Here is a 26,853-nt window from a genome sequence, read left to right as displayed (position 1 = left end):
TCAGAGTAGCAGGGAGCCACAGGAATTGAAACGGTGCCTACATGCTGTGCAATCCTCAAAAGATGGGCCGTGTTTAGAAAACAAACAGCGAAGTTTATCTCAGCCATAGTTGTAGAAAGCCGTCAATTTCTTAGGCTAAAATGCTATCAGAGAGGCAGGCAGAGGCTGATTTGATACAATGCTTGAACATAAAGCCTAGTGCAACAGAGAGGCCAGTGGTGGGAAACGGGGCCGCCACTGCAAATGCCCAGCGCAGGGAGACTTTTCTCTGGCACCTTTCATAGGGGGAGAAAGCCTGCCTGTGATTCTTATTCTATGAGAACATTGTACCTTTCCAAAAGTGCACTAGATACCATGAAACTACATTTCCATTTTAAGTTTTCCCAACAGGCCTGTCAAGCAGGCAAAAGCCTTTTCTCTTCTGGAATCACCTTCTTTACCTCCTGACGAGTTCTGTTTCCAAGCCCAGTCTCCTCTCCTGCCCCTTACACACCCCACCCACGTCACAAACACCCACTACACCTCCCTTTCCCCTTCTTTCTTCTCCCCTCCTCCCCTCCTTCCCCCAACAACACACAATTTCCTACCAGTTCAACTATGGATGCCAGTCAAGTGTAAGAAGCTTCCTGGGGCGTCATTACCCTCTGCCGTTTTATTTCAATTGGACTTCCCTCCCACCACCCACCCACCCACCAAAGGTCATCGCTGCAGCTGATCAGCTGAAAACCTGGCTAGAGGGGGCCAATCCAGAGGCTGGGCTGGAATAACTTCTGTGCCTCTCTGTCATTTTCTGTCATCACCACCCCCGAACTGCCTTTTGATTGGAAGAGTTTTGCAAACCCCGGGGCTGGGCCTGCCCTGAGAAGTGACCATTGGAGGAGTTGAACAGGCCTGGTTCAAGCCTGTTCAAGAGCTGCCACTGTGAGCAAATCATTAATCCAATTTGTGCCTCAGTGTCCTAGTCTTTTAGATGTGGCTACGACCACCAAGCTCAGAGTATCGTGGGATTTAAAACCTAACTGAACTAGTGTGTATTCTGCAGTCTGGATGGTGCCTGACGTAACAGTGGTCACTCGGAAAAGGAGAGGTATTATCTCTTCTTCTTCTACTGATGATAAAGCCAAAGGCGTCCCCTTGAGTACAGGCTGGGCCCAGCGACTCACTTCTAACAAAGAGCAGGAAATGACAAACATTGGAAAGAAACACATGTGAACTTTAGAATGGAAAATGCTGGTCCCGTCTTTCTGTCTTAGATTCAAGTAGAAAAACGCAGTTGGCTTTTATTTTGGTTTTGCTTACAGCCGTGTCCCAGATCAGCCTCAAGTCCGTGAGTTTCAACCGGGTAACCAGTCCCCTCTGACTTTGACCCGGGACAGGGCTCTGGGAACGGAACCTGGGGTCGATATCATTTTCTGCAGAAGCACAGTGCAGGACTCTGGAGTGAAGATGGATTTTGGTGTCTGCAGCATAAAGAGAAAAAACAGGACCACCCAAGAAAGATACATATGCAAGGAACAGAAAGCTGAAGGTAAGACGCCGGGAATATCAGGAAGTGCAAGGACCAAAGAGGATGGTGAGAGATACACCGGGAATATCAGGAAGTGCAAGGACCAAAGAGGATGGTGAGAGAGATGTGAGGAGAAGCAGAGAAAAAGAATGTCAGGGGAGGCGAAGGTGTGAGCTTCAAGCTATGGAGTCAGGTCCATCACTGGGTAATAAAATCAATTACTCGACTGTGAAGTAATTCACACTGACGAAGAACGAAACTGGACTAGGGTTCTTGTATACAGTTAAGGATACATTGGGAAACATTAGTTTCTGCTGAGTAGATATACCTGTTTACTGGGTTACCATGTAGAAGATTCCTTCTTAAATTGAGTCGCAGTTTTTAAAAGTTGGAAAAACACTGAAGTTTCAAGGAGGAGAGGGTTCTCCACAGAGCCAAATCCAACAGATGGGTCTAGGAAAGCAAGAGCTGAGTCAAAATGTGCACACTGGGTATGGTCATTATTTTGCAAATGTAAATGTATCACACCAACTCTTGCTACACCTTAAATAATACATCAGTTATATTTCAATAAAGCTGGGGGAAATGTTTGTCAAATATGGCAACAGAGGCCCAGTGGCTGGGTCAGAATAGTTTCCACGGTGTGCTGGAGGAATGCCCACAGAACTGGGTGGAGGGGGTTGGGGTGGGAGGGTTATAAGGGGAGAGAGCAAGACCAGGCCTCTTTCTCAAGAAGCTTGGCAGAGAACAGGGGAACAGGTAGTTACGGGGGGAGGACTTAAGATCAAGGTTATCGCTAACTTAGGCTATTATAGTTTATAAGCAGCAGCTGAAGTTAAAGGGTAAAGTGAGTCATTGATGGAGCAAAGTCAGGAGAGAGGCCAGGAGAGCAGGTTGTGGCCAGGGATGGGGGTTTGGAGAAAGGCCAGTTCAGCACAGATGCCCAGGGGACATCCCTAGAGGAAGACGGACATATAGGAAAGCCTGCCTTTCCTCCATAAAATAAAGCGGGCGTTCAGGCATCCTCACGTGCCGCCTGCACAGCCTTTAAAACACTGCCTCTTCTCCACAGCATGCTGCGTGTGTGTGCGTGTGTGCTCAGCAGTGTCTGACTCTCTGCGACCCCACAGACTGCAGCCCACCAGGTTCCTCTGTGCGTGGAATCTTCCAGGTGAGAAACTGGAGTGGGTTGCCACTTCCTTCTCCAGGGGATCTTCGAGACTCAAGGATCGCATCTCTTTGTCTCCCGCATGGGCAGGTAGAGTCTTTACCAGCTGTACCACCTGGGAAGAGATGAGATATTATTTCAGTTATGGAGATGACAGGTCACATTGCTTAGCCAGGCCTAAGATGGTCCTGGGGCCCAGAAAGGGCACCAAGGGTTCACCCCAGACCTCTCAGCATCCTGAGAGGAGGTGGTCCCAGAGCACCCCATGTTGACAGAGCAAGCAGCCAGGAGGCTGTACTGTCGGTGGTGGAGCTGCAGGGCCCAGGGTGTATTCAGTTCTCTGAAGTCAGCCTCTGCAGGAAGCCAGGGTTTCCACACGGGATCTGGCTGTGTAAGCAGACAGGACACAGCGCCCTCTGGTGGCAAGAGAGCCACATCGGCCCGACAGAAGCAGAAACCCCTTGTTAACTTTTATCTGTAAGGGGCCAGAGAGTATTTTAGGTTTTGAGGGCCAGTTTCTGTACATAATCAAATAAGCACAGACATGCGCCAACAAAATTTTATTTACAAAATCTTTCAGTGAGCCACAGTTTAAGGACTCCTGCACTTAAATATTTTAATAGAAATGTTGTCCAAAAAACTTGGCCATTGTTCTCAGAGGAAATCTTGGCTCAGAGAAACTCCATCATTTAGATAGTGATGGAGTAAACATTACACAAGGCTTAAAAATGCACAACTTATTGGAAATTCTATGATAAATGATTAGTACCACTAGTCAGATGTCTATGAAACCGTTGTAATTAAAATTATATATAATTTTGCTTTAGATAATAACAAAGGATGATACCACTTAATATTTATGAAGATATATTTTTTCCATACTAGTTAACCTGTTTTAAGGATCGTCTTTGCAGGGAATAATGGATTTATGGAGAAAAATGAAAACTTGGGCCCAGTTGACTAAATCAACTTGACTTTAGCTTCTTGAGACACTAAAGTGAGTGCTGGCTCATGTGAAGGTTTAGAATCACAAGTGAGGTTTAGCATCCTGAAATGTTTTGAAACAGCACGGTTGGGAGATTTCCTCCAACAGCCGAGGTTAACAGCAGATCGTAGGTTTGGAATTTTGGGGGTGGAATGTCAGGCACAGACACACAAATGAGTATAATGCCGTCTCTGCCATCGGGCAAGTCAGGAAGTGTTGATCTGCTGTAACCCCGCTGGCCACGAGCACTTCCGGGCTTCCCCTGGGGCACTCCCGATCAGAGTTTCTGATCCTGGTGGCACCGCCTCAACTCGCATTAGCTTAGATGTGTTAACAGAAGCCTCCAACCCAGCACTCAGCTACAGAGACCAGGTGCCCCGTGCCACTGTGTGCACACTTCAGGACAGCAGAGGAGCGGGTGATTCCTGAACGCCTGCTCTGTGTCACCTCTGTCCCCTAATCCTCTAGAAAAAGAGATGGTATTCCCATTTAAAAATGAGTCCACTGAGACTTGGAGAAATTAAGAAAAACCTCTCAAGGTCTCAAAATTAAGTAAATGCTGTGTTACTTGCTCAGTCACATCTGACTCTTTGCAAACCCATGGAGCTTGCCAGGCTCCCCTATCCATGGGATTCTCTAGGCAAGAATACTGGGGTGGGTAGCCATTCCCTTCTCCAGGGGATCTTCCTGACCCAGGGATAGAACTCAGGTCTTCTGCCTTGGCAGGCGGATTCTTTACCATCTGAACCACCACGGAAGCCCACCCAAGTGCTGTAGCTGGATTTTAAACCCAGCTTTGCTTAACTCTAAGGCTTCTGCTCCTTCCAATGCCGGGGGCAGTGGTTCTCTACGTGTGGACGCTGAGCCAGCAACAGCTGCACCTGGCAATGTTAGAAATGCAGATTTTGGGGCCCCAATCCAGCCCTCCTGAGTCAGACTCTGGGGGTGGGAGCCAGCAATCTGCTTTAACATGGCCACCAAGGGACTCTGGTGCTTGTCGCCACCAAGAAAGAGAGGATCCTGTAGTGGTCCTGGACCACAGGATGGTGAGCAGAAACGGGCTTGGCGGCCTCCTCCAGGCAGGAGGCAGGGCAGCTGTGCACTGATTTTTCTGGCCACCCCGTGCCAGTTCCTTGAAGAGCAATGTGATCCTATCCCCAGTAGCTATGACTAGGGGGAAAGAACCAGTCCAGAGCGTCCGTACTCTGTTGATGTTTTTCTTCTAACAACCTGTGTGCTACCTGGAACTGTACACAGAGATGGGAAAGAGGAGGTTGGGTCGCTGGCTTAGGCCAGTCCTCACAGACGCCCAGCCCTGGGTATCCAAAGGTCTGCTTCTGTTCAGGCCCGAGCACACTGCCTTCACCTTCATCTGCTGGTGACACCAACCCAGTGCGGGGGCTAGGGAGGGATGGGGCATGAAGCTGGCAGCCAGCAGTGGGAGGGGGTAACGTCCCGCAGGGACCCCATCCAACCAGCGGTTTTTCAAGAGTCCTGATGAGAACACAAGCCAGACGAGGGTTCCCTCCCACCTGTCAGGGTTAAGGCACATGTTAGGACCAGGGTTAGGTTTAGGGTAAATGCCTCCCCGGGTACATCTGCCCTCAGGCTGAGAAGCGTGAAGCCAGAACCTAAGAACCTACATCTACAGTGATGCCCTCTGACCCCCAGCTGTTCCAGAATGATGAAAACCAAGAACAACCCCCACCCGACAGACCCAGCCCAGAGCCCGTTGCCGAAACTCCCCAAACCATCCCCGAAACTCACCCCACCCAGGATGCCTCTGGGCCAATGGGCAGGACGACAGTCAGGAAGAACATGCAATGCCCAGACAAGTGAGCATGTTGTTTTGTTTTTCCAAGAACTGTTGCTCGAGGTTTAAACAAACAAGCCCTCACACCTACAACTGGGAAGGGCGAGAAGCAGCTGCCAGGTGCGTGAACACGGGATGCTGGGGTTCAGACAGGAGCAAGCCTGGTGCAAAGAGCGAGCCTGCGCTTGAGAAAGCCCCTCTGAAAAGCCTCTGCACACTCATCAGATATAGGTGTCACCCCACCCAACCCCAAAGGGCCCGGGTTTCCTGCCACACGAAGACTGACCACACAAAGCCATCTCTTCGTACAACCAGGGATGTTGAGCCAGTTTCCAACAAAATTAAATCCTGCTAAATCAAATGAGCTTTTTTCCCCCTACTTTTCTGCTTCTATGGTTAAACAATAGTTCCTAAAGGGGAGTGACCGTTATTTGTCAAATCTTTCACACCACTTTTTAAGGGAGGATCTGAAATAAACCACGACTCACCTTTCTTACCTCCCCCCAGACTGCGCCAAGGTCAGGTTTCAGCACTCTTGATCTCCAAGCCTTCTTGAGCTGTCTTTTCTCCCACGGGAGGCTGTGAAAGGCAGCGAGGTTGAGGATCATTCCTAATTAATTAGTTCACTCACTCTAGGGCTAACTGCCAATGTTTGCAACATGTTGGCGCTCTCTCAAGAGTCAGTTCCCCAACTGTCACTTCAGTCAATGTTAAAAAACATATTGATTTCTTTTCTGGTCACCCACCAAGCCCTTTTTCTCCCAAGTTTCTTGAGTATTGCAGGCATTCTGAGATGGTAGAACAGAGAGCCCATGAAAATGTTTGCACCTCTTGCCATAGGACACCAGGTAGAGTAGGGAGGGGAGGGGATGAAAGGCATAACATTTGCTACCCTAATTGGGCACAGAGGAAGATCCGAGTTTGCATAGATGTTGCTCAATGTCACAGAGTTCTACACCAATCTTTGTTTATGCATATGTGCATGCTAAGTCTCTTTAGTCATATCTCTTTGTGACCCTATTGACTGCAGCCCACCAGGCTTCTCTGTCCACGGAGTTTTCTAGGCAAGAATACTGGAGTGGGTTGCCATGCCCTCTTCCAAGGAATTGTCCCTTCCCAGAGACCAAACTCATGTCTCTTGCATCTCAGACCCTGCTTTGGAAGGCAGGGTCTTTACTACTAGCACCACCTAGGAAGCCCAGGCTTTGTCTACAACCTAGATCTAAAGGATCTTGATAAATTAAAACAGAACCATCATCTCTACAATAAATACAGCTCTAAATATAACTGCAGCTTCACAGTGTTTTGTCTGGGGGGCTAAGGAAAACAAATGAGTTATGGAGATCAGATCCTAGTCAATGGAGATATGAATTGAATTTCAACTTTGTCATTTACTTTTGATGTTGTGAAAGTCATGAAAATTATCTGAACCTTGGTGGGGAGAGCTCAAGATGGTGAAACAGCATGTGGAGCTTGCCTCTTCCCTCAAAACACATCAAAACTAGCTGAACCCTAATTGTGTCTTTTGCAAAATGCATGCTTGCAAAATGGAAACAACCTACCTCAGAGGTTGTTCTGGAAAACTGGAACTGTGCTTAGTCCGCCCGGGATGTGGCGTGTGCCAAGTGCTTAGTAAACAGCAGCCTTTGGAACCACTGTTTCGCTGCACCGGGGTAGCCTTAGAAATTAAATGCTGGTGCCTCTCAAGTCCTTGGAGGATCAACCCAATCAGATTCTCTCAAGGGCCTGGGCCCGTTGAAGAGAGGGACTGTCCACCACCACAGTTTACACTGTCCGTCTGCCAACTGTGAGACACAAAAGCTCACCTTGAATCTTCCCCACAGCCTGCTGAACGAAGGCAACCAGATCAAGTTCTTCCGGTCGGTCTCCCCATCCATCCTACCAGCTGTCAGCTTTTCAAAAAGCAAACACTCCAGGAAGATGGGAGTGGACTGCATGCTCGCCAACACAGGCTGTGTTGATTTCTTTTATCCAGTAGGTTTCTTCCCAAAAATGTTCCACATGTTCAATCTACCTGCCCCTCCTGGGACAGAGAAGCCTCAGAGAGAGAAGGGACAGAACCCAGCAAGAGAGGGAAAGGAGGGATTCACAAAAGTCAAGGGTGAACCAAAGGGAAATAAGACAGTAAATGGGCACGAGACCACAGCTCAGGGCGCTGAGGACTTGGCAGGGGCGGGGGTGGGTGGTGGTGCGGTGTGGAAACCCACAGACCTTTTCCTCAATCAGGCATTTAATGGTTTCTCAGTAGGAATGAGCTTTCCCTTGAGAACACCTAGCTGGTAACTCGAGTTACAATGAGCAGTTACTAGGTGAAAGTGTTAGTCACTCAGTCGTGTCTGACTCTTTGCAACCCCAGGGACTGTAGCCCACCAGCCTCCTCTATCCATGGAATTCTCTAGGCAGGAATACTGGAATGGGTAGCCATTCTCTTCTCCAGGGGATTGTCCTGACCCAGGGATCAAACCCAGGTCTCCTGCACTGCAGGCAGGAGATTCTTTACAGTCTGAGCCATCAGTTACCAGTTACAAGGGGATGGTTGCTAACCTAACCATTAAGCGAGCTGCAAATTCCCTGGTCCATTACATAACCCATGGGTCTCTAGAGAACATCACAGGAGAGTTTTCAGATGAAGTTTTCTCCAACAGAGAATAAGCATGTGTCCTCATTTCCGGTGAATATGACCCCGGTGAGCACACACTGCTGAGCCCGTGGGAGGAAGTGCAGAGCTGCTAATAACACCATTAGAATAACAGCAGCAGCAAGACCTGTACTAATCACAGATGCAGGCTTCCTGAGAGCGTGTGTCCTACGCACCCTATTTCATCCTCAGGCTGAGCCTGTAAGAGGCTTCACTGCCCCATTTTAGAAATGAAGAATGGGTGAGGTTAAGTCGCGTCTCCGAAGCCACATTGCAGCTCTGGGATTCAAACCCAAGCACATGATTCCAGTGGCTGCACTGTGCTGATTCAAAATTTTAGACTCCAAATGCTGCTGCAAAGGGTACACTTGCACTCTGCTTCTCCTGGGGTTTTTAAATTATTTCATTGTATAGTCTTTTCCTCATGGATGTATTTTAGAACATAATTTGAGGACTCCCCTGGTGGTCCACAGCTTCCCAGGTGGCAAGAGTGGTACAGAACCCACCTGCTAATGCAGGAGACACAGGCTAAACCCATGGGTTGGGAAGATCCCCTAGAGGAGGGCATTGCAACCCACTCCAGGACTCTTGCCTGGAGAATCCAATGGACAGAGGAGCCTGGCAGACTCCAGTCCATAGGGTCACAAAGAGTCAGAAAGGACTGAAGCGACTTAACATGCACGCTGGTTGCTGTTGTTCTGTCGCTCAGAAGTGTCTGACTCTTTTCAACCCCATGGACTGCAGCATGCCAGGCTTCCTGTCCTTCACTAGCCCCCAGAGCTTGCTCAAACTCATGTCCATGGAGTCGGTGATACCATCCAACCATCTCATCCTCTGTCATCCCCTTCTCCTCCTGCCTTCCTTCCTTCCCAGCATCAGGGTCTTTTCCAATGAATCAGCTCTTCGCATCAGGTGGCCAAAGTATTGGAGCTTCAGCTCCAGCATCAGTCCTTCCAATGAGTATTCAGGACTGATCTCCTTTAAGATGGACAGGCTGGATCTCCATGCAGTCCAAGGGACTCTTAAGAGTCCTCTCCAACACCACAGTTCAAAAGCATCAATTCTTCACTGCTCAGCCTTCTTTATGGTCCAACTCTCACATCCATACATGACTACGGTTAAAACCATAGCTTTGACTAAACAGACCTTTGTCAGCAAAGTAATGTCTCTGCTTTTTAGTATCTGTCTAGGTTTGTCATTGCTTTTCTTCCAAGGAGCGTCTTTTAATTCACGGCTGCACTCACCATCTGCAGTGATTCTGGAGCCCAAGAAAATAAAATGTGTCACTGTTTCCATTGTTTCCCCATCTATTTGCCATGAAATGAGAGGATTGGATTCCATGATCTTAGTTTTTTTAATGTTCAGTTTTAAGCCAGCTTTTTCACTCTCTTTTTTCACTTTCATCAAGAGGCTCTTTAGATCCCCTTCACCCTGCCATAAGGGTGGTATCATCTGCATATCTGAGATTATTGATATTTCTTCTGGCAATCTTGATTCCAGCTTGTCATCAGTTTGCATGATGTACTCTGCATACGTTAAACAAGCAGGATGACAACATACAGCCTTGATGTACTCCTTTCCCAATTTTGAACCAGTCCATTCTTTCATGTCTGGTTCTAACTGTTGCTTCTTGATGTGCATACAGATTTCTCAGGAGGCAGGTAAGATGGTCTCGTATTACCCTCTCTTTAAGAATTTTCCAGTTTGTTGTGATCCACACAAGGCTTTAGTGTAGTCAACGAAGCAGATGTTTTTCTGGAATTCTCTTGCTTTTTCTATGATCCAACAAATGTTGGCAATTTGATCTCTGGTTCCTCTGCCTTTTCTAAATCCAACTTGTACATCTGGAAGTTCTCAGTTCACATACTGTTGAAGCCTAGCTTGAAGGATTTTTAGTGTTATTTTCCTAGAGTGTGAGATGAGTGCAATTGTTTGGAAGTTTGAGCATTCCTCGGCATTGCCTTTCTTTGGGATTGGAATGAAAACTGATCTTTTCCAGTCCTGTGGTACTGCCGAGTTTTCCAAATTTGCTGGCATACTGAATGCAGCACTGTCACAGCATCACCTTTTAGGGTTTGAAATAGCTCAGCTGGAATTCCATCACCTCCACTAGCTTTGTTTGTAGTGATGCTTCCTAAGGCCCACTTGACTTCACACTCCAGGATGGCTGGCTTAGGTGAGTGATCACACCATCGTGGTTATCTGGGTCATTTGGCTCTTCTTGCACAGTTCTTCTGTGTATCCTTGCCACCTCTTCTCACTGTCTTCTGCTTCTGTCAGGTCCACACCATTCCTGTCCTTTGTTGTGCCCATCTATGAAGTGTTCCCTTGGTATCTCTAATTTTCTTGAAGGGATCTCTAGTCTTTCCCATTCTATTGTTTTCCTCTATTTCTTTGCACTGATCACTTAGGAAGGCTTTCCTACCTCTCCTTGCTGTTCTTTGGAACTGTGTATTCAGATGGGTATATCTTCTCTTTTCTCCTCTGCCTTTCATTTCTCTTCTTTGCTCAGCTATTTGTAAGGCCTCCTCGGACAATCATTTTGCCTTTTTGCATTTCTTTTTCTTAGGGATGGTTTTGATCACTGTGTCCTGTACAATGTCACAAACTTCTGCCCATAGTTCTTCACGCACTCTGTCTATCAGATTTAATCTGGTGGAATTATTTGTCACTTCCACTCTGTAATTGTAAGGGAGTTGATTTAGGTCATACCTGAATGGTCTAGTGGTTTTCCCTGCTTATTCTTCAATTTAAGTCTGAATTTTGTAATAAGGAGGGCTTCCCTAGTAGCTCAGTTGGTAGAGAATCAGCCTGCAATGCAGGAGACCCTGGTTTGATTCCTGGGTTCAATTCCTAGGTCGGAAAGATCTGCTGGAGAAGGGACAGGCTACCCACTCCAGTATTCCTGGGCTTCCCTGGTGGCTCAGCTTGTAAAGAATCCACCTGCAGTGTGGGACATCTGGGTTGGATACCTGGGTTGGGGAGATGCCCTGGAGAAGGGAAAGGCTACCCACTCCAGTATTCTGGCCTGGAGAATTCCAAGAACTGTATAGTTCATGGGGTCATAAAGAGTTGGACACAACTGAATGACTTTCACTTTTCACTTTTTTGTAATAAGCTCATGATTCAAGTCACAGTCAGCTCCTGGTCTTTTTTTTTTTTTTTTTTTTTGGACTATATACAGCTTCTCCGTCTTTGGCTGCAAACAATATAATCAATCTGATTTCGGTGTTAACCATCTGGTGATATCCATGTGTAGAGTCTTTCTTGTGTTGTTGGAAGAGGGTGTTTGCTATCACCAGTGTGTTCTCTTCGCAGAACTCTGTTAGCCTTTGCCCTGCTTCATTTTGTACTCCAAGGCCAAACTCGCCTATTACTCCAGGTACCTCTTGACTTCCTACTTTTGTATTCCAGTCCGCTATGATGAAAAGGACACCTTTTTTGGTGTTAGTTCTAGAAGGTCTGGCACGCTGGTTGTCCAGTGGTTAAAACTTTGTCTTCCAAAGCAGGAGGTGTGTTTTGATCCCTGGTCGGGGTGGCCAAAAAACAGAAGCAATATTGTAACAAATTCAATAAAGACTGTAGCAAATGGTCCACATCCGAAAAAAAAAAAAAAAAAAAAACTTTCAAAATAAAACATCATTTGGTTTCTACACAACGGCCTACCATTTGCAGCAACATGGATGGACCTTGCGATTATCATACTAAGTGACGTCAGAAAGGCAAATACCATATGACATCACTTATATGTGGGATCTAAACAAAAATGATAGAAATGAACGTATTGACAAAGGAGAAACAGACTCACAGACATAGAAAACAAACTTACGGTTACCAAGGGGAAAGGCAGGGAAGGGATAAATTAGGAGTTTGGGATTAAAAGATACACTACATATAAAACAGATGATCAACAAGGACCTACCGTGTAGCACAGGGAACCCTACTCACTATCTTGTCAAATGGCTCAGCACTGTTCTCATACTGGGAATTGTTGACTCCGGGAGGTAAGTATATGAGGGTCCACAGACTCTGATGCTGGGAGGGACTGGGGGCAGGAGAAGAAGGGGACGACAGAGGATGAGATGGCTGGATGGCATCACTGACGCGATGGACGTGAGTGTGAGTGAACTCCGGGAGTTTGTGATGGACAGGGAGGCCTGGCGTGCTGCGATTCATGGGGTTGCAGAGTTGGATACGACTGAGCGACTGAACTGAACTGAACTGAACTGATACCTCTACTTTTGATTTTGATTTTGAAGTTCTTTTAATTAGTTCTTTGGAAACTTGAGTAAAGTCAACTCTGAAGGCTACTGTGAGATTTCAGCTCTCACTGGGCTCCCGTTAACAAGCAGCTCCAGGGCCGCCCCGATTAGACCGTGTTTGTTTGTGCAGCCCTGCCGCCTGCCAGCCAGCGTGCCCAGAGCAGGGGTGTCGGCCACCTTACAAGATTAGAACGGGCTGCTCAGAGTAACTTTCCAACAGACAAGGAATTGGGCCTGACTCACCTGGGTTTCCTTACCCTGCGAAACCTCACTGGGAAGCTTCTAGGTAGAAAGATTGGGTTGGTCAGGCCCATTCCTCCAAACTTTCCAGAAAAAAACAGAAGACACAGGCAACCTACTCTAGATTTCTTAAATGCCCCTCTTCATCATCCTGGAGAAGAGAAGGTCTACCCACTCCAGTATCCTTGCCTGGAGAACTCCACAGACAGGGGCTACAGTCCATGGGGTTGCAAAGAGTCGGACATGACTGAGCAACTAACCCTTTTCCTTTTTCCCTCCTCATCATCAGTGATTTCATGATTTCATGCCCTCTCCATTTTGAGAATTTTACGCACTTAGGCACAATTTCCTTGCTAAAGAAGAGGAACTGGGGGCTACAAACAAGTGGACGAACAGGTCATACAAGTCTTTCCTGCTTTTACCTGCCACTCCCCCAAGACAAACAGTCAGGCCAGACAGGGTACTCCTCCCTTTCCTAGAGGAAAAGACAGACAGGGGCAGGGCTGACAGGGCTGGGGAGCAGGACTCCTCAGAGAGAGGTCAGGAACTTCTGCCTCTGGCCTCACAAGGCCTCCTTTCACATAGTCAAGTTTCCCTTAAAATGGTAAGATTGAACCCGAGTCTCCTGCACTGCAGGCAGAGTCTTTACCACTGAGCCCCCAGGGAGTCATAAGGATAAGAAAGCTTGCTCCATTTCCCATTTTAAGATTCTGGCATTCTCGGTTTTGTTTTTATAAAGATGATACTTAGACCCATGGGCTGAATGAGAAGCAGACTGACTTTATCTAAGGTGAAATCTTGACCCTGAAGAACAGAGAGAACGTCCACGGTGGATTTTGTTTTCATATAAAGCTCATCCTTCACTGTTCAGTTCACCACAGCTTTGGGGGAAAGAGGTGGACAGAGCACTGTGCACATTTAAATTTCTCTAGGAGATTCTACATACCTAATTATTTCTTTTCCTTGGAAGAGGCTGGCATGTTCTTGGGTTGGGTCTGACTGGTTGGTGCCATTTCCACTGTGAAAGCTACCTCTGTCCCAGCATCTGGAGGATAAGAGCAGCATCGTGTCACCCAGAATAAATGACCAAGGTGAACAGTGACTTTTCCTTATGAAAACAAAAAACATTATCAAACAAACCAGGAAAAAAAAAAAAAAGCCCAGGAGTATGTGAAGTAGAGGAGACAGACCAAAGGAAACAATTAGGTAGGCAGAATTTTCTAGAAAAATTCAAACACACATACTCTTCCTGTCCGTCTCTATTCCACCCAAGCCATGGTGAGCTGAGTCTGGGCTTCATATGGAGATAAACCAACAGAATACCAGGAAGTCTGTTCTGCTCTTCAGGGTCAAGGTCAGATCAGATCAGTCGCTCAGTCGTGTCCGACTCTTTGCGACCCCATGAATCGCAGCACGCCAGGCCTCCCTGTCCATCACCAACTCCCGGAGTTCACTCAGACTCACGTCCATCAAGTCAGTGATGCCATCAGGGTCAAGGTAACTCTCCTTAAATAAAGTCAGTCTGCGGCTCTGTCAGCCCGAGACTCTGTGGCATCATCTTTACAAAACAGAGTATGCCAGAATCTTAAAATGGAAAGAAGGAGAAGGGTGCCCACTGATGCGGGAATGAGACAGAGACTGACCAGGTGAAAACCACTGCGTGCCACGCGCTCTCAACTCAGCAGCCTTACGACTCGATACACACGTACACACCACCGTAAAGGCAGAACGAACTCAGTAAGTAAATGCCCGGTAGTAAAAGAAGGCATCGTATCTGGCTGGCTGAAAGCAGGTTTCTAAGGAGTTCGACTGGCCAGTCGGCCCCAACCCAAGGTGGGGAGGCAGACTGAGAAGGGTGCTGGGTTCCGCTCCCCCTCGTGGGGGAGATGCGGAGTTCGGTCCCACAGGAGGCTCACACAAAGCTGAGCAGCGCTTCAGGCTTCCGGAATCCGAGAAGGCGCTCATTCTTAAAGAACTTGGCTGCCTGTTATCATCTGAACATACGAGGACATAATCAACTTTAAAAAGCTGTATCGCTAATGTCCAGGCTGACTTTATTTCATGGAAAGAATAAAAAGGCAACACCAACAGCATGATTTTCCTAAACACCAGACAGGGACGGGCGTTTTTCATTCCTCTTTTATCACATCATACAAAATAAAATTAAAAAAAAATCAACAGAAACACACCAAAACATACCCTGCACCTCTTAAATTAGCAGACTTAAAATTAAAACTTGAAGCAATATTTTGTTACACTTTGATCCAAACTCTATTTACAAATTAAATTGCACTTATAAAGATAGCAACATTTCTAACAGGGTCGTAGGTTATTCTGCTTTATTGTGGTTTTTATATCTCAGTATAAAACTTTTAAAGCTTTCTTTAATAAAAAAAAATCATACTTTCTCTTTGCAGTACATAATTTATTTCCCCACTGAATTTCTGAACCGGTTTGCTCTTTTTGTGCTTTTGTGCTCTGTTTTATTTTACAAATGGCACGTACCTTCTGAGTAGGTACAATCAGACAGGACACTCATCCTAAGAGACCCATTCATGAAAATGTCAAAGTGGAAAAGATATGAAATATTAGCAGTCTAATCCTTTGGTTCATCTTAAAAAAATAATCAATTGATAAAATTTGCAAATTGGTGGTAATTCTTCTTTTTGGTTAAAAATAAATGCTCCTGATTACTGATTAAAATCCAACACTGCTTTCCAAGTACCACCTTTCCAGCCTCATCTCTGCTCAAAGATGTCACTGTGACAACTGGTTTGACAGGACTCAGGCGACAATAAGGCACAAGTGGATGTACAGATAACAACAAACACTTTAGGACTGTATTTTTTTTCCTGCACAAATACTAAAATGTGTACCGTTTCCAAGATAAAATAACAAAAGGAAATACATATTTTTTGTTACGAAATACCTATACAAAATGCTTAAATGTACACCATCTGAGCTGCCAAAAAGGGTTTAAAAAATTACCAATTGTTTTTTTCCATACATAAAACTGTCTCATCAGTAGGTCCAAGAGAAGGTGGGTTCGCAATGTCCCAGCACTTGATGGGAGGGAGGGGGACCAGCATTCCCCTTCCTGCTCTCCCTGACCCCAACACAAGACAAAAACAAAGGTCAGGTGTTGTCAGTAGTGTATTCTACTTATTACAAATGACTGAAATTTAGGAGGAAAAAACAATCAAGCTGGAGACCGGGTGGGTGCAGTGACTGGCTGTCGGGTGAGAGTAAGGCACTTCCCGGGCGCAGCATCCCCGTGGGGGGCTCCAGGGGGCAGGCCGGCTCCGCAGCAGGACGACTCGGGAGGTAAGACGGACGCGCCACCTACACCGACGTGGTCACACGGTCGACGGCATGGTTGACCTCATTTTTGTTGGAATCCAGTCCTTTAGCAGCATTCCTGTCATTCCGTAAATTCTCCACTGTCTTCTTCATGCTCTTGAGCTCCCCTGGGTGGGGCGTGGCTCGTCTCAGGAGTGTTCTCTGAGAAGCAAGCATCGGGGTGAGTGTTTGGGCTTCACTCCATCACTCCCGCAAAAGCTGTCCCACCCAGGTCCCCCTGCCCAGAGGTCACAGGCAGAGCGGGTGGAAAGCTTGCCTTGGAGCTACAAGCATTTATCAACTGCTCCCAAGTGGAAGGAAGGACAAACATGCTGTCTACAACTTATCTCGTCAAGATGGAAGAGTTCCTTTCAGGATAAAAGAATACTTAGGAAAATACGAGATGTGTTAAGATAAAAACAAGGTTCCACGAACAGTAAGAAAAATAATAAAAGACTTACAAGATATAATGAGGGGGGTGGAGGAAGGCAAAAGAAAGAGGAGTCAAAAATTTTAAAATTGGAACCACTAGAACGTTCTACTATTATTTGAAGGTCTTCTTCAACCCATGAGGCACAGGAGGTGAAGGAAAAGGGAGGTGAGAAAGGACTTCTTTTCTAATTCGTCTGTTTTATTAATATTTATAAGACCTACTGAAGAAAATTCACATTCTTTTCCTAAAAGACCACAGGGCTGGAAGTGAAGTAACGGGGTATGGACAATGTTTTAAAAATTATATTATTAAAGATGCTATGTGCTCTTCTGCTCCTAAACAGCACCTACCTCTCGTCAGTGAGTCTGAGGAAGGGCATCGTAGGCTAACAAAGGCAGGGCAGAACTCAGACAGCGAGCAGCTGGTGAAACAGTCCTGCTCTAAGAAGCCATGAGATAAAATTAAAGAGCCCTTTTGGCTGGAGTCATTATGTCATGCTTAACTCCTACTCTGCCCTCATAGAATAAGTAAAAAGTCCCCCTGCAGACAGCTGGAATAACAGACTGCTGCCTGGCAGTAATTTTAAAACCTCCCTTTGTCTTGGGGGCAGCAAGTATTCCCTGTGAGCTCTGCTTATGAAAATCTCAATTAGTGTCAGAAAGTTCAGAGGCCAAAGTCAACTTGCAGCAAGGCTCACAAGTTGTCCTTGACTCAGCTGAATGGCAGAGACATGTGTCGAGGATGGAGGCAAGTTGGGCTGAGTGGTCCTTTCAAACCTATGCCTGATTCTCAATGATAGCATGTAAGGGAATCCTACGGAGGTCACACGCTGTCTTCAAGAAGGTGAAGGCTCCTGGGTCACATGAAGGGGAGCACCAAGTCCAAGAGGACAGCAGGCAAGCTAAGCCACTCGGTGAAACGTGGATGAGTCCACACAGCAGAGCTGTGCATGGCGGCGGAGGGAGGGGAGCGACCTAGTTCACTGAGAACAGCGGAAAAGAAACACTTCCCAGCTGACTTTAAGAAATCAGTGGGGGCCTGAGGGGAAACCATCACAAAGAAAGAAAAAGAAGCACCCACACCCTGTTCAAAGAAACAAATCTGTAAGTCCCACTTGCTTTACACGCATTTGGTGAACCAGGGCTTAGAAATATCTAGCTTTTGCCTTCTAAAAAAAATTCTTAAATGCTGAAGGCAGAAAGGAGTAAAGACTATTTGAAAATAAGAGGGCTCTTTATCAGGCGCCACTCTCAATCTCAGAATGCGTTTCCATTTTGAGCATCCGTGAACGCCAAGCAGCCCGAATCCCATACCGTTTCGTTGTCGTCGTCATCCTTCTCATCGTCCAGAAACCGGATGGCGCTGACCCGGTTCACCGCCCGCTCGTTCCAGGCCTCTTCTGACACGTCGTGCACCAGGCTCTCGAGGGCGCCGCAGCGGGGCAGGTTCTCTGCCGGACAAAGACCACGTGAGCAGAGCTGCTGTGGCAAGGCGACCCTGACCCTGTCTTTCCGAGGATACCTAATTCTTTCTGAGATCACATCTGCTAAATAAGTGTTTACTATTTCATTTCAGAATGTCATCACGATTCCCAGACCACTTTTTCAAGATTCTTACACACTCACTTCAAAAACTTCCTCTTGACAGTGAGGTGGCTGCACGTGTGGGATCTGGTCCTTTTCTTGGCCGCTCAAACCTACACTGTCCTCTTGGGGTCTTAACGTTCCTCTAACCAGGCTGGGGTCAGCGAGGTGACTCCATTTGTCCAGAGCCTTCTAGACTTATTCTATTAAAACCAGCTCTCAGCAAAGGGTTTCTGACAGCCATGCCATGTGACTATGAATGCTTTTTTTAAAGCACGTATGATTTACAAAACAAAGGTATAGTTACTCAAAACAACTCCCTGGCTTAAAAACGCTTTGCTGGAGACCATCAGTACTAATCCTCCGAACTGTCTGCATGAATTTTAAAGTGGAGTCGCTCAGTCGTGTCCGACGCTTTGTGACCCCATGGATTGTAGCTACCAGGCTCCTCTGTCCATGGGATTTTCCAGGCAACAGGATTGGAGTGGGCTGCCATTTCCTTAGGGACTCTAATCTCTTTTAGGAAGACATATGTGCATTTTCAGCCTTAGCTGGAATTCAAAACCAAAAGGCTATTTAAGGAATGCCAGGCGTGATACACAGGTATGAGCATGTGTTCTGTAAAGATACGGCAGAAGATTCCCAGGGGAGACCCACAGGAACCTCACAGCTGGGCTGGCCCGCAGCCCCGTGGTCGGGGAGAGGCCTTACGGATGGGCAGGAGCCGCTGCTAACTCTCGGGGTCAAGTGAACCCGGCCCTTCAATTCACCTTGGCAGGTGGGTTCAGAAGGCAGCTGAGGAAGTAAGACACAGGTGAGGATCTTCTCCCCGGTGGTGTGGTCGGTGTCCGTCTGGAACGTGAGCAGTGGCTGGGCCTGGTTGTCCGATAACCAGAGAGCCTTCAAGTTCAAAGCAGTCAGCGATAAAGGCAGGTGCGACAGCCTTGGTGAAAACACAGGGAGAGGCCGGGCGCTTACCGTCTGTGATTAAATCAAACCTTGTCCACACGGACAAAAATTCAGCAACTGCTCCCCGAGACTGGGCGCGGTGTGTGAGACGGTGTTCTGCTTATACTGAGATGCACTGTGCCCCCTTTGCCAGGAGATGCTTCGAGGGGTGACTGTGTCACCTTTCCTGCCATCACCTCGCTGGCACCTTCAGGCCACAGGGCAAAAAGATTAGGAAGTTACAGCACACACTGTTTATTCTCAGGCTAGGAAAGTGAAAGTCGCTCAGTTGTGTCCGACTCTTTGCGACCCCATGGACTATACAGTCCATGGAATTCTCCAGGCCAGAATACTGCAGTGGGTAGCCTTTCCCTTCTCCAGGGGATCTTCCTGACCCAGGAATCGAATCAGGGTCTCCTGCATTGCAGGCGGATTCTATACCAGCTGAACGATCAGGGAAGCCAGTTTCCATGTAAAGGTGGGGGTGGGGAGGTGGGGAAGCCAGTGCACTTGTGGAAGGACCCAGAAGCCGAGTCCTTCCTGAGTCACAGTCAGCGGGGCTGCAATGAAGCCACGGGATTGCCTGGTCCCAGGCGCACCTGTAAACCGGTATGTGAGGGAGGCTGGGATGCTGAAGAGTTTAAATCACAGTTAAAGATTACAAGCGTTTTTTTCATGGGCTCCACTTGCTCTCTCCGGGGAGATTATTTTAGGCATTCCATTTTAGACTTTAAAGTTTCTGAAAGCTCCCACTTCTCAGACACCTACATGATCATTAATTTCCACCTCAGATTGCTTCAGTTTCAAAGGGGAAGGTATCTATTAAAGCACTTTAAAAACTGTAAAGCGATTCCTCAAGATTAGTTTTATATTTATGTCTGTACAAATACTTGACCAGTGAAATCTATTTAGTGGAAACTCTTACCAGAAATCAAATGTACTTGGTACCTGGCAAAGGCAACTTGCAGAGAACATCTCAACCAGGGGTGATTTTGCCCCCAGCGGACACCTGGCAACTGCTAGAGACACTTTGGGGGAGGCTTTTTTTTTTAATTTTTGTGGCCTCGCCATGTGGCTCGCGGGAGCTTAGTTCCCTAACCAGGGACTGAACCTGGAAGCAGAGTTAGAACCCCTGGGTTGCCAGGAAAGCCCCTGGGGATGCTGCTGTCATCTAGAGGTCACGCTCGGATGCTGCCAAACATCCTCAGTGCACAGGACAGTCCCGCGACAAGGAACCTTCTGGCCCCAAACGGAAGGGCGCCGAGTGTGGGGCTGTGGTAGAAGTCAACGCTTTACACACGTCACTAATTCACTCTGAAAACACCCAAACCTCTGCAGATGCCACAAATTTAAGGTTTAAAGAACCGAAGGTTATACCTGATCAAGTATTTTTACTCTAAGGATGGCTCCTTGGATTAAATGGTGGTTCCACCTGAGAAGTGATTTCTTAAGTTAGATAAAAAATAAGCTGATCACAGTATGTTATCTACAATATGACACATATTTTCTTCAGAGAAATTTCTGGCCCATTAGTTCTGAAAGACATCACATGACAGTGTGTATCCTGGGGTTCTTTCTTCCAGGAAAAAGTACCTCTATCTCCACTTAACATACATAGAAGAGCCGCCTAACGTCTCATCAACAGATTGATACTGCCTTATCAGATGCATTCTGAATTGACAGACTTATGGGAAATAAACTAGAACTCTAGGAAGAGCAGTTGGACTCCAGTAGTATAAGACGAATCCAAGTAAAACGTAAGCACAGACCAGCTAAGTTATTTTAGCGGATGAAGTTAAAAATGACCAAAGAAAGCAGCGAGAGTTTTAACAAACTTTCTGTAAGAAGAATGAATACATTTTCGCAAACACCTTCCCTTGTCCTATTTATGGAGGTGAGAAAATATTTTCTTTTCCTAATCGTCCAGGAAAGGCTGATCCACCCCCACACATGCAAGGGGTGTGGTGCTGGATAAACGTAGGGAACCGTGCCCACAGGGGAGTGAGGTTCTCGAGTCAATGCCATGAAACCTACCTATGTTAAAGGACCCCGAAAAGACTCCACGTGGTGTACCTGCCAGTATTTTACTAATGACAGTCAAACTGGGTGGGAGATATGTGTTTTTAAACCCCAGAATCCACGCAGTGCAGTGACGTGCATATACCATAAGGATGCCTGGGGCAGGGGTGGGGAACTGGGGGGCACAGCCGCTTACAGCCCCAGCTCCCCTTTTTCTGAGGCAGTGGTTGGCTTGGAGGTGGCCCGAGGTGGCTTGGAAGTGAAATCTCTGTGCTTATTTGTATAAGCTTCAAACGATCTCTCATCTGCCTAAATGCCATCACACACATGTTAAACGCAAGGAAGCTGAAGACACAAAGCAAGTATCTGCCGGACGCTATGATGGGGCTTTTTAAAAAGAATACCCTATTTCACTGCAGGTGCTTAAAGGACATCAAACCCTCTTTCATGTCATGGAACCCAAGGATAATTTCTTTTCAAAATTTGTCCCTATTTCTCTTTTAAAAAGGAGTTAAGCTAATATCCTCTGGAATATTTCAAGGCCTTGGGCAAGAAATCTATAGTCAGCATCTCTACTTTTAAGAGCGGAAAGAAAAGAATAAATCAAGGCTCGAAAGCTGGCATGACACGCAGGTACTGAAAACACGGTCATCGTGCCTTCTCGGGCTAATAACTGGCTTCCCAGCGAAATGCTAAAGCAAAGGTACAAACGAAAGGCAAAGCATCAGTAGCAGCTGCTGAGGATGACAAATCATGTCATAAGAGCTACAGTAAATCACTAGACTCCACAGCAACAGGTCTGAAAGTCACATGCCACCAAGCCAGGGAAGACGGACACGGGGTCTAGCACACAGGTTTTCCTGCAAAGCACCAGTGTACCAGCTTGGATACGGCTGCGACCGGCCGAGCACACGCCACACACACGAGCCCGTTCACACGTGTCTTGCGGACAGAGGTGTTCCCAGTGCAAAAGGGGAAAAAAAAGCCTCCGCTCCCTGCCCAGTCTGCAAACAGATTCTGCGGGCTGGGCGGCCCTGCACTGGCGCACTGCAGCCTGAGGGGGAAGACGCACGCTGCCCTGCTTCTCTGGGTGAACCAAGTCAGACACAGGCCAAAGGCAGAGTTTAAATATACAAAAGCTGTACTGTATTAAATATATATAATATTATATACATATCTTTTCTATTTTTTAAAGTATATATATGTATATATTCCCACTTTCCAGCAGAGTTAATAATATATTTTTGGTTTATTCTGGTACTTTCCACTCACTACAAGATCAACATGAGAAGCCACAGCCCCATTTGTACACATCACCATGTTCCATTTAGGACCACATCCCCTAAATAAATAAATAAAAAGCCTACAGCTACTATTTACAGCAACAGTACAAGGACTAGAAGAAATGAACAACCGTATAGTGAGCTTCTTCTTTTTAGGTACCTCAGTGACCAGTCCAGCCTGAAGTAACCTTCCCTACCTCTGATTAGGACTTCTTTTTTTAAAGTCATTCAGTCGTGTCCAGCTCTTTGCGACCCCATGACCTATACAGTCCATGGAATTCTCCAGGCCAGAATACTGGAGTGGGAAGCCTTTCCCTTCTTCAGGGGATCTTCCCAACCTAGGGATCGAACCCAGGTCTCCCTCATGGTAGGTGGATTCTTTACCAGCTGAGCCACAGGGAAGCCCAAGAATACTAGAGTGGGTAGCCTACCCCTTCTCCAGTGGATCTTCCTGACCCAGGAATCGAACCAGGGTCTCCTACATTGCAGGCAGATTCTTTACCAGCTGAGCTGTGAGGGAAGCCCCTCATAGCTATGAGGAAGCTATGAGCAGATTAGGACAGCAGTTACTTTATCCAATTTATTTAACAACCAAATGTGGCTGACTGATTAATGTAATACTAACTTAACTGACAGCTGAATGGTACTTACAACTGAGCATTTCATCTGTTTCTTCCTACTAGAATTGTTAGTTTTAAGTAAAGTTTTCAAAATGTTTAAAGATACATATAGTGAGCGAACATAATCAGTGAAAAAAATGTCAACAGTGCCTAAATATCTAAAGTGAAAGAAAGCCTCCATAACCTTGGGTTTCCAGTCGTCCTTCGGGGCACCACTTCACTTTCTGGAGTTCTCCGCAGGCAAGACGTTCTAAAAACAAGAGCGGGATCACTGGGTGCCGGCCACACAAGCTCTCAGCCCCGGGCATCGCAGGTCGCAGGGCGGAGACGCAGTTCATTCTCTAGCGGCTCAGGGTTCTGGCTACACTGTTGTGTTGCATTTTCTCTTTTAATATTTTTTCCAGCTCTATCGACAGGTAACACTTTGTAAACCTGAGGTGGACAGTGTGATGATTTGATGCACTTACATATACAGTCAGTTCTCCGTGTCTGAGGATGCAGGACTCACAGATACGGGGGTCCACTGTACTGTGGCATCTAACCTAAGGAGCTGCCCTTGCAGGCGTCTGCCCCTGTTGGTACCCTGGTCGGGTCCTGAAACCAACCTCCCCAAGGATACAGAGGACAACGACATTGGGAAATGATTGCCTAGTAGGCTTAGGGTCTCCATCTCCTCATACAGTCACCAGTGAGTGTGTATGCTGGAGACATTTAAGATGGACTCTCTTGGTACCTCTGAAGGATATTGTACAGTGTTGCTAACCGCAGTCATCTGCTGCATGTTAGACTCCCAGAGCTGCTTCACCTGCTAACTGGAAATGTGCGCCCTCCCGCATCTCATTTCCCCACCCACTGGCCCCTAGCAACCACCACTCTATTCTGTCTCAACTTGTTTAGATTCCACAAATCAGTGAGATCTCACAGTATCTGCCTTTCTCTAACTCATCTCACTTGGCAAAATGCTTTCAAGGCCTGTCCATATTGTAAACTGGAGAAGGAAATGGCAACCCACTCTGGTATTCTTGCCTGGAAAATTCCATGGACAGAGGAGCCAGGTGGGCTCCAGTCCATGAGATCACAAAGAGTCAGACACGACTGGGCACATGCTGTAAATGGCAAGATTTCCGACCTTCTCACAGCTGAGTAATATTCCACTTCGTATGTATGAATATGAACACACAGGCACACACCGCATCGCCTTCACCCATCCGTCCGGCGCTGCTGGCGCTGTTTGCACATCTTGGCTACTGTGAATAAAGCTGCAGTGAACACGGAACAGGAGATGCCTCTTTGACATCCTGCTTTCTTGTCCAGAAGTGAAACTGCCGGGTCATACAGTGGTTCTGTTTATAAACATTTACTGAGGGAAAATCTCCATGCTGTTTCCCACAGTGCACGCCCCAACTTACATTTCCCCAGTACTGCACAGGGGTGCTCTTTTCTCTGCCCACACGTCTTACCTCTTGTCTTTTTAATAAAAGCCATCCTAATAGGTATGTGGTGACACCTTATTTAGTCTTTTTAACTTAATTTTTTTGGATCATGAAAGTCAAAGGTACAAACTATCTTTCCACTGACAGCCCTGGCTTGCGGTATTTCGCGTTAGTAGTTCTTTGAGGAAGATGCTCAGGTACCCGATTTTGTGTGCTTCGTGGACAGTCCCCTGGGGAAGAAGCTGAGAGTCAGGGGCCTCTGTGTCCTGGGCCCACATGGCTGATACAAGGCACCTCCTCTGTTCCTGGACCCGGAGGCTTCGTGCTTTCGTTTCCAAGTGGCACTTTAGCATTATCCTTGCTGCAATTTTTCCTATCAAACGTGTCAAAGAAGGTTTCTAGGAACGAACGTGCAGGGCCCCTGTGCCATTTGCTACTTTTATACGCTTGGGAGGACAGACAGACACTTCTGTGGTGTTTAGTAGGACTTCCCATGGTGTGACATCTCTGCAAGCTGAAAAGCTGACATGGCAGCCTCTTTTTTATGAGCTTCTATACCAATACTTTAAATAAGTAGTCATTAAATACATTTAATAAGCTTGAAATCTGGTTATGAATCTGCATATACCATGGCCTAAATGGCACACTTAACCCGCTCAGATGACAGCTGTGGCACTCAGCTTTTTAACTGGGTTTTCTCCACCCTGGCCCAGGCGTAATAAAAACAGAACTTTCCCTTCTTCTGAGAACTGGAGAACGGGGACTTCACTGGTGTAAAAAGCAGTTTTTAGACACCAGAGTCATCTTTCTGCTTAAGAATTAGTCATGAAAATGCATGCTCTCCAGAGCAGCGAGAACCAGGACGGGTCTGGAGTCCCTGGGCTTCTCCTGCTGCAGGGAGAGCACAGGAGGGAGGGAAGGGGGACCTTCTCATGCTGCACGTCTCCTGGGGGCTCAGTCCAAGCAGAAAGTCAACATCCAGCTCTAACTAATCCCGAGATCCCAGTCACCAGTGAGTGGCCTTAAGAACCTATCATGATGTCCTGAAAGCATCAACTTTAATACGGCGAGCGTTTCTTGAGGCCATAACTCATCACCAGATTCCCCCGCGTCCTGCTGTTTAGCTCTGCTGCCCACGATCCATTAGCAGGAGTGAAAAATTGCGGCCCGCGCCCAACCTGCGAGCAGCGAATCAGTGAGGACGCAGTTCCCCAGACACTCTTCAAGTCACCGGCATCTACCACTTAGGACCACTGACCATCCTCCCCCCGGCCCCGGCCCATCTAACACTCTAACACCCCGTCCCCCACCCTCTGACACTCGAAAGCATTGTTTAAATTCCTCTTGGCAATGAAGCCTGTGACATCAGGCACTTTGCAGTGGCCTGCCAGCTATTCTGCAAAACTAACATTTCTCATGTTTTCATTCAGTTAACAAATATTCGCCAGGCATCTCCTAAAGGCACAAATCACAATGAGACGCAAACCGTCACATGCACTTTAGGTAACTTGAGCTTTCGGAGGACCGCGGGCAGGTAAACAGGCAATGATCACTGGGATAATCCAGAAACGCAGACCCAGAGAGAAGTCTTCCCAGAGAGGGGCATGAGGGAGAAAAGATAAAGGTACAGAGCCAGAGAAAGGGTCGGAGGTGGGAAGCAGAGCCTGGGTAGGAAAGTGCAGCGATGTCTGCAGTGATGAAATCAGCTCAGAATGCTTGAAACTACTGCACATTGCAGGCTGGTGAGCATGCCGTCAGGCCTCTGACCCAGAACCCGACAGACTGGCGGCTCTAGGTTTTTTAGACTATGAAGCACTTGGTAATTCTGACATCAGCTATGGATCTTCTCGCCAGCAAAGCGTCTCTGAGTACAATATTGTCCACAAATTCAGGGGGTTCAGAGTCACAGGTAGAGCAGACCAAGACTCCCAGCTAAACTCTAGCTCAGACTCACTGGAGCTCATTTTTCAGATGAGGAAACTGAGGCCCGTGGTGACTCATGGAAGCCAGCTATAAAAGCCAAGACCTAGGTCTCCCCCCACCTTCCACTAGGGTACCGCCAACCAAGACCCACGTCTCCAGCTGCACCCACAGTACCCTGAAAGGACTCCAGGCGCCGGCGGCCCTGACCTTGTCCCCTCCACGGGCTCCATCACTCCGGCTCCCAGACTGAGAGCTTCCGGGCCTGGCTCAGGCGACCCATCAGTACACGCTCTACCAGGGGGAGTAAAGCGAGATGGCCGAGGCTGGGCTGGAGGGCCGTCTGCTTGTCTCGGCTTACCTGTTCCCTGCCACGTCGAGGACGTGCAGCTCGGCCGCCCGAGACACCTCCGCGGGGATCCGAGTCAGCCTGTTGTCACGCACGCAGAACACCGTGAGGCTGCAGCAGCCGCCGATCTATGACAGGAAAGAAACACGACAGTTTTCCAGGCTGTTCTGGGACACGGGGATGGGGCTGGAGGGTCTTGTTCATCAAATGGCATGAAACGGATGCACAGAATTCTATCCCGTGACGATTCAGTCTCGCTGATGACAAACTGTGATCAACTTAAATCACACGA

At 47.3% G+C, this 26,853-nt stretch overlaps 1 protein-coding gene and 1 long non-coding RNA gene across 3 annotated transcripts in view; both read right to left on the bottom strand.

The window, feature by feature from the left end:
- Positions 1-809: 809 nt before the first annotated feature.
- LOC138984915 (uncharacterized) lies at positions 810-13,718 on the bottom strand. Of its 2 annotated transcripts, none has more exons than XR_011462168.1 (3): positions 13,581-13,718; positions 5,962-6,052; positions 810-2,790 (listed from the first exon to the last, which is right to left on the bottom strand). It is a non-coding gene; the product is annotated as an uncharacterized lncRNA (long non-coding RNA). The 2 variants fall into 2 exon arrangements; XR_011462167.1 differs by lacking the exon at positions 13,581-13,718 and adding an exon at positions 7,036-7,829.
- Positions 13,719-14,654: 936 nt separating this feature from the next.
- LRRC1 (leucine rich repeat containing 1) overlaps positions 14,655-26,853 on the bottom strand; it is a 135,670-nt gene continuing 123,471 nt past the window's right edge. Inside the window, exons 11-14 of the mRNA XM_005891374.2 lie at positions 26,574-26,689; positions 18,760-18,932; positions 17,720-17,856; positions 14,655-16,135 (exon numbers count right to left, since the gene is read on the bottom strand). Of these exons, the coding sequence (XP_005891436.2) occupies positions 15,977-16,135; positions 17,720-17,856; positions 18,760-18,932; positions 26,574-26,689 (585 nt within the window). The 3' untranslated portion in view covers positions 14,655-15,976. The remainder of the gene's footprint in view (positions 16,136-17,719; positions 17,857-18,759; positions 18,933-26,573; positions 26,690-26,853) is intronic.

The sequence above is a fragment of the Bos mutus genome, chromosome 23, assembly GCF_027580195.1.
Source record: "Bos mutus isolate GX-2022 chromosome 23, NWIPB_WYAK_1.1, whole genome shotgun sequence".
NCBI classification, from domain to species: domain Eukaryota; kingdom Metazoa; phylum Chordata; class Mammalia; order Artiodactyla; family Bovidae; genus Bos; species Bos mutus.
The sequence above is the reverse complement of the archived record's forward strand: the minus strand, read 5'-3'. Positions and strand labels throughout refer to the sequence as shown.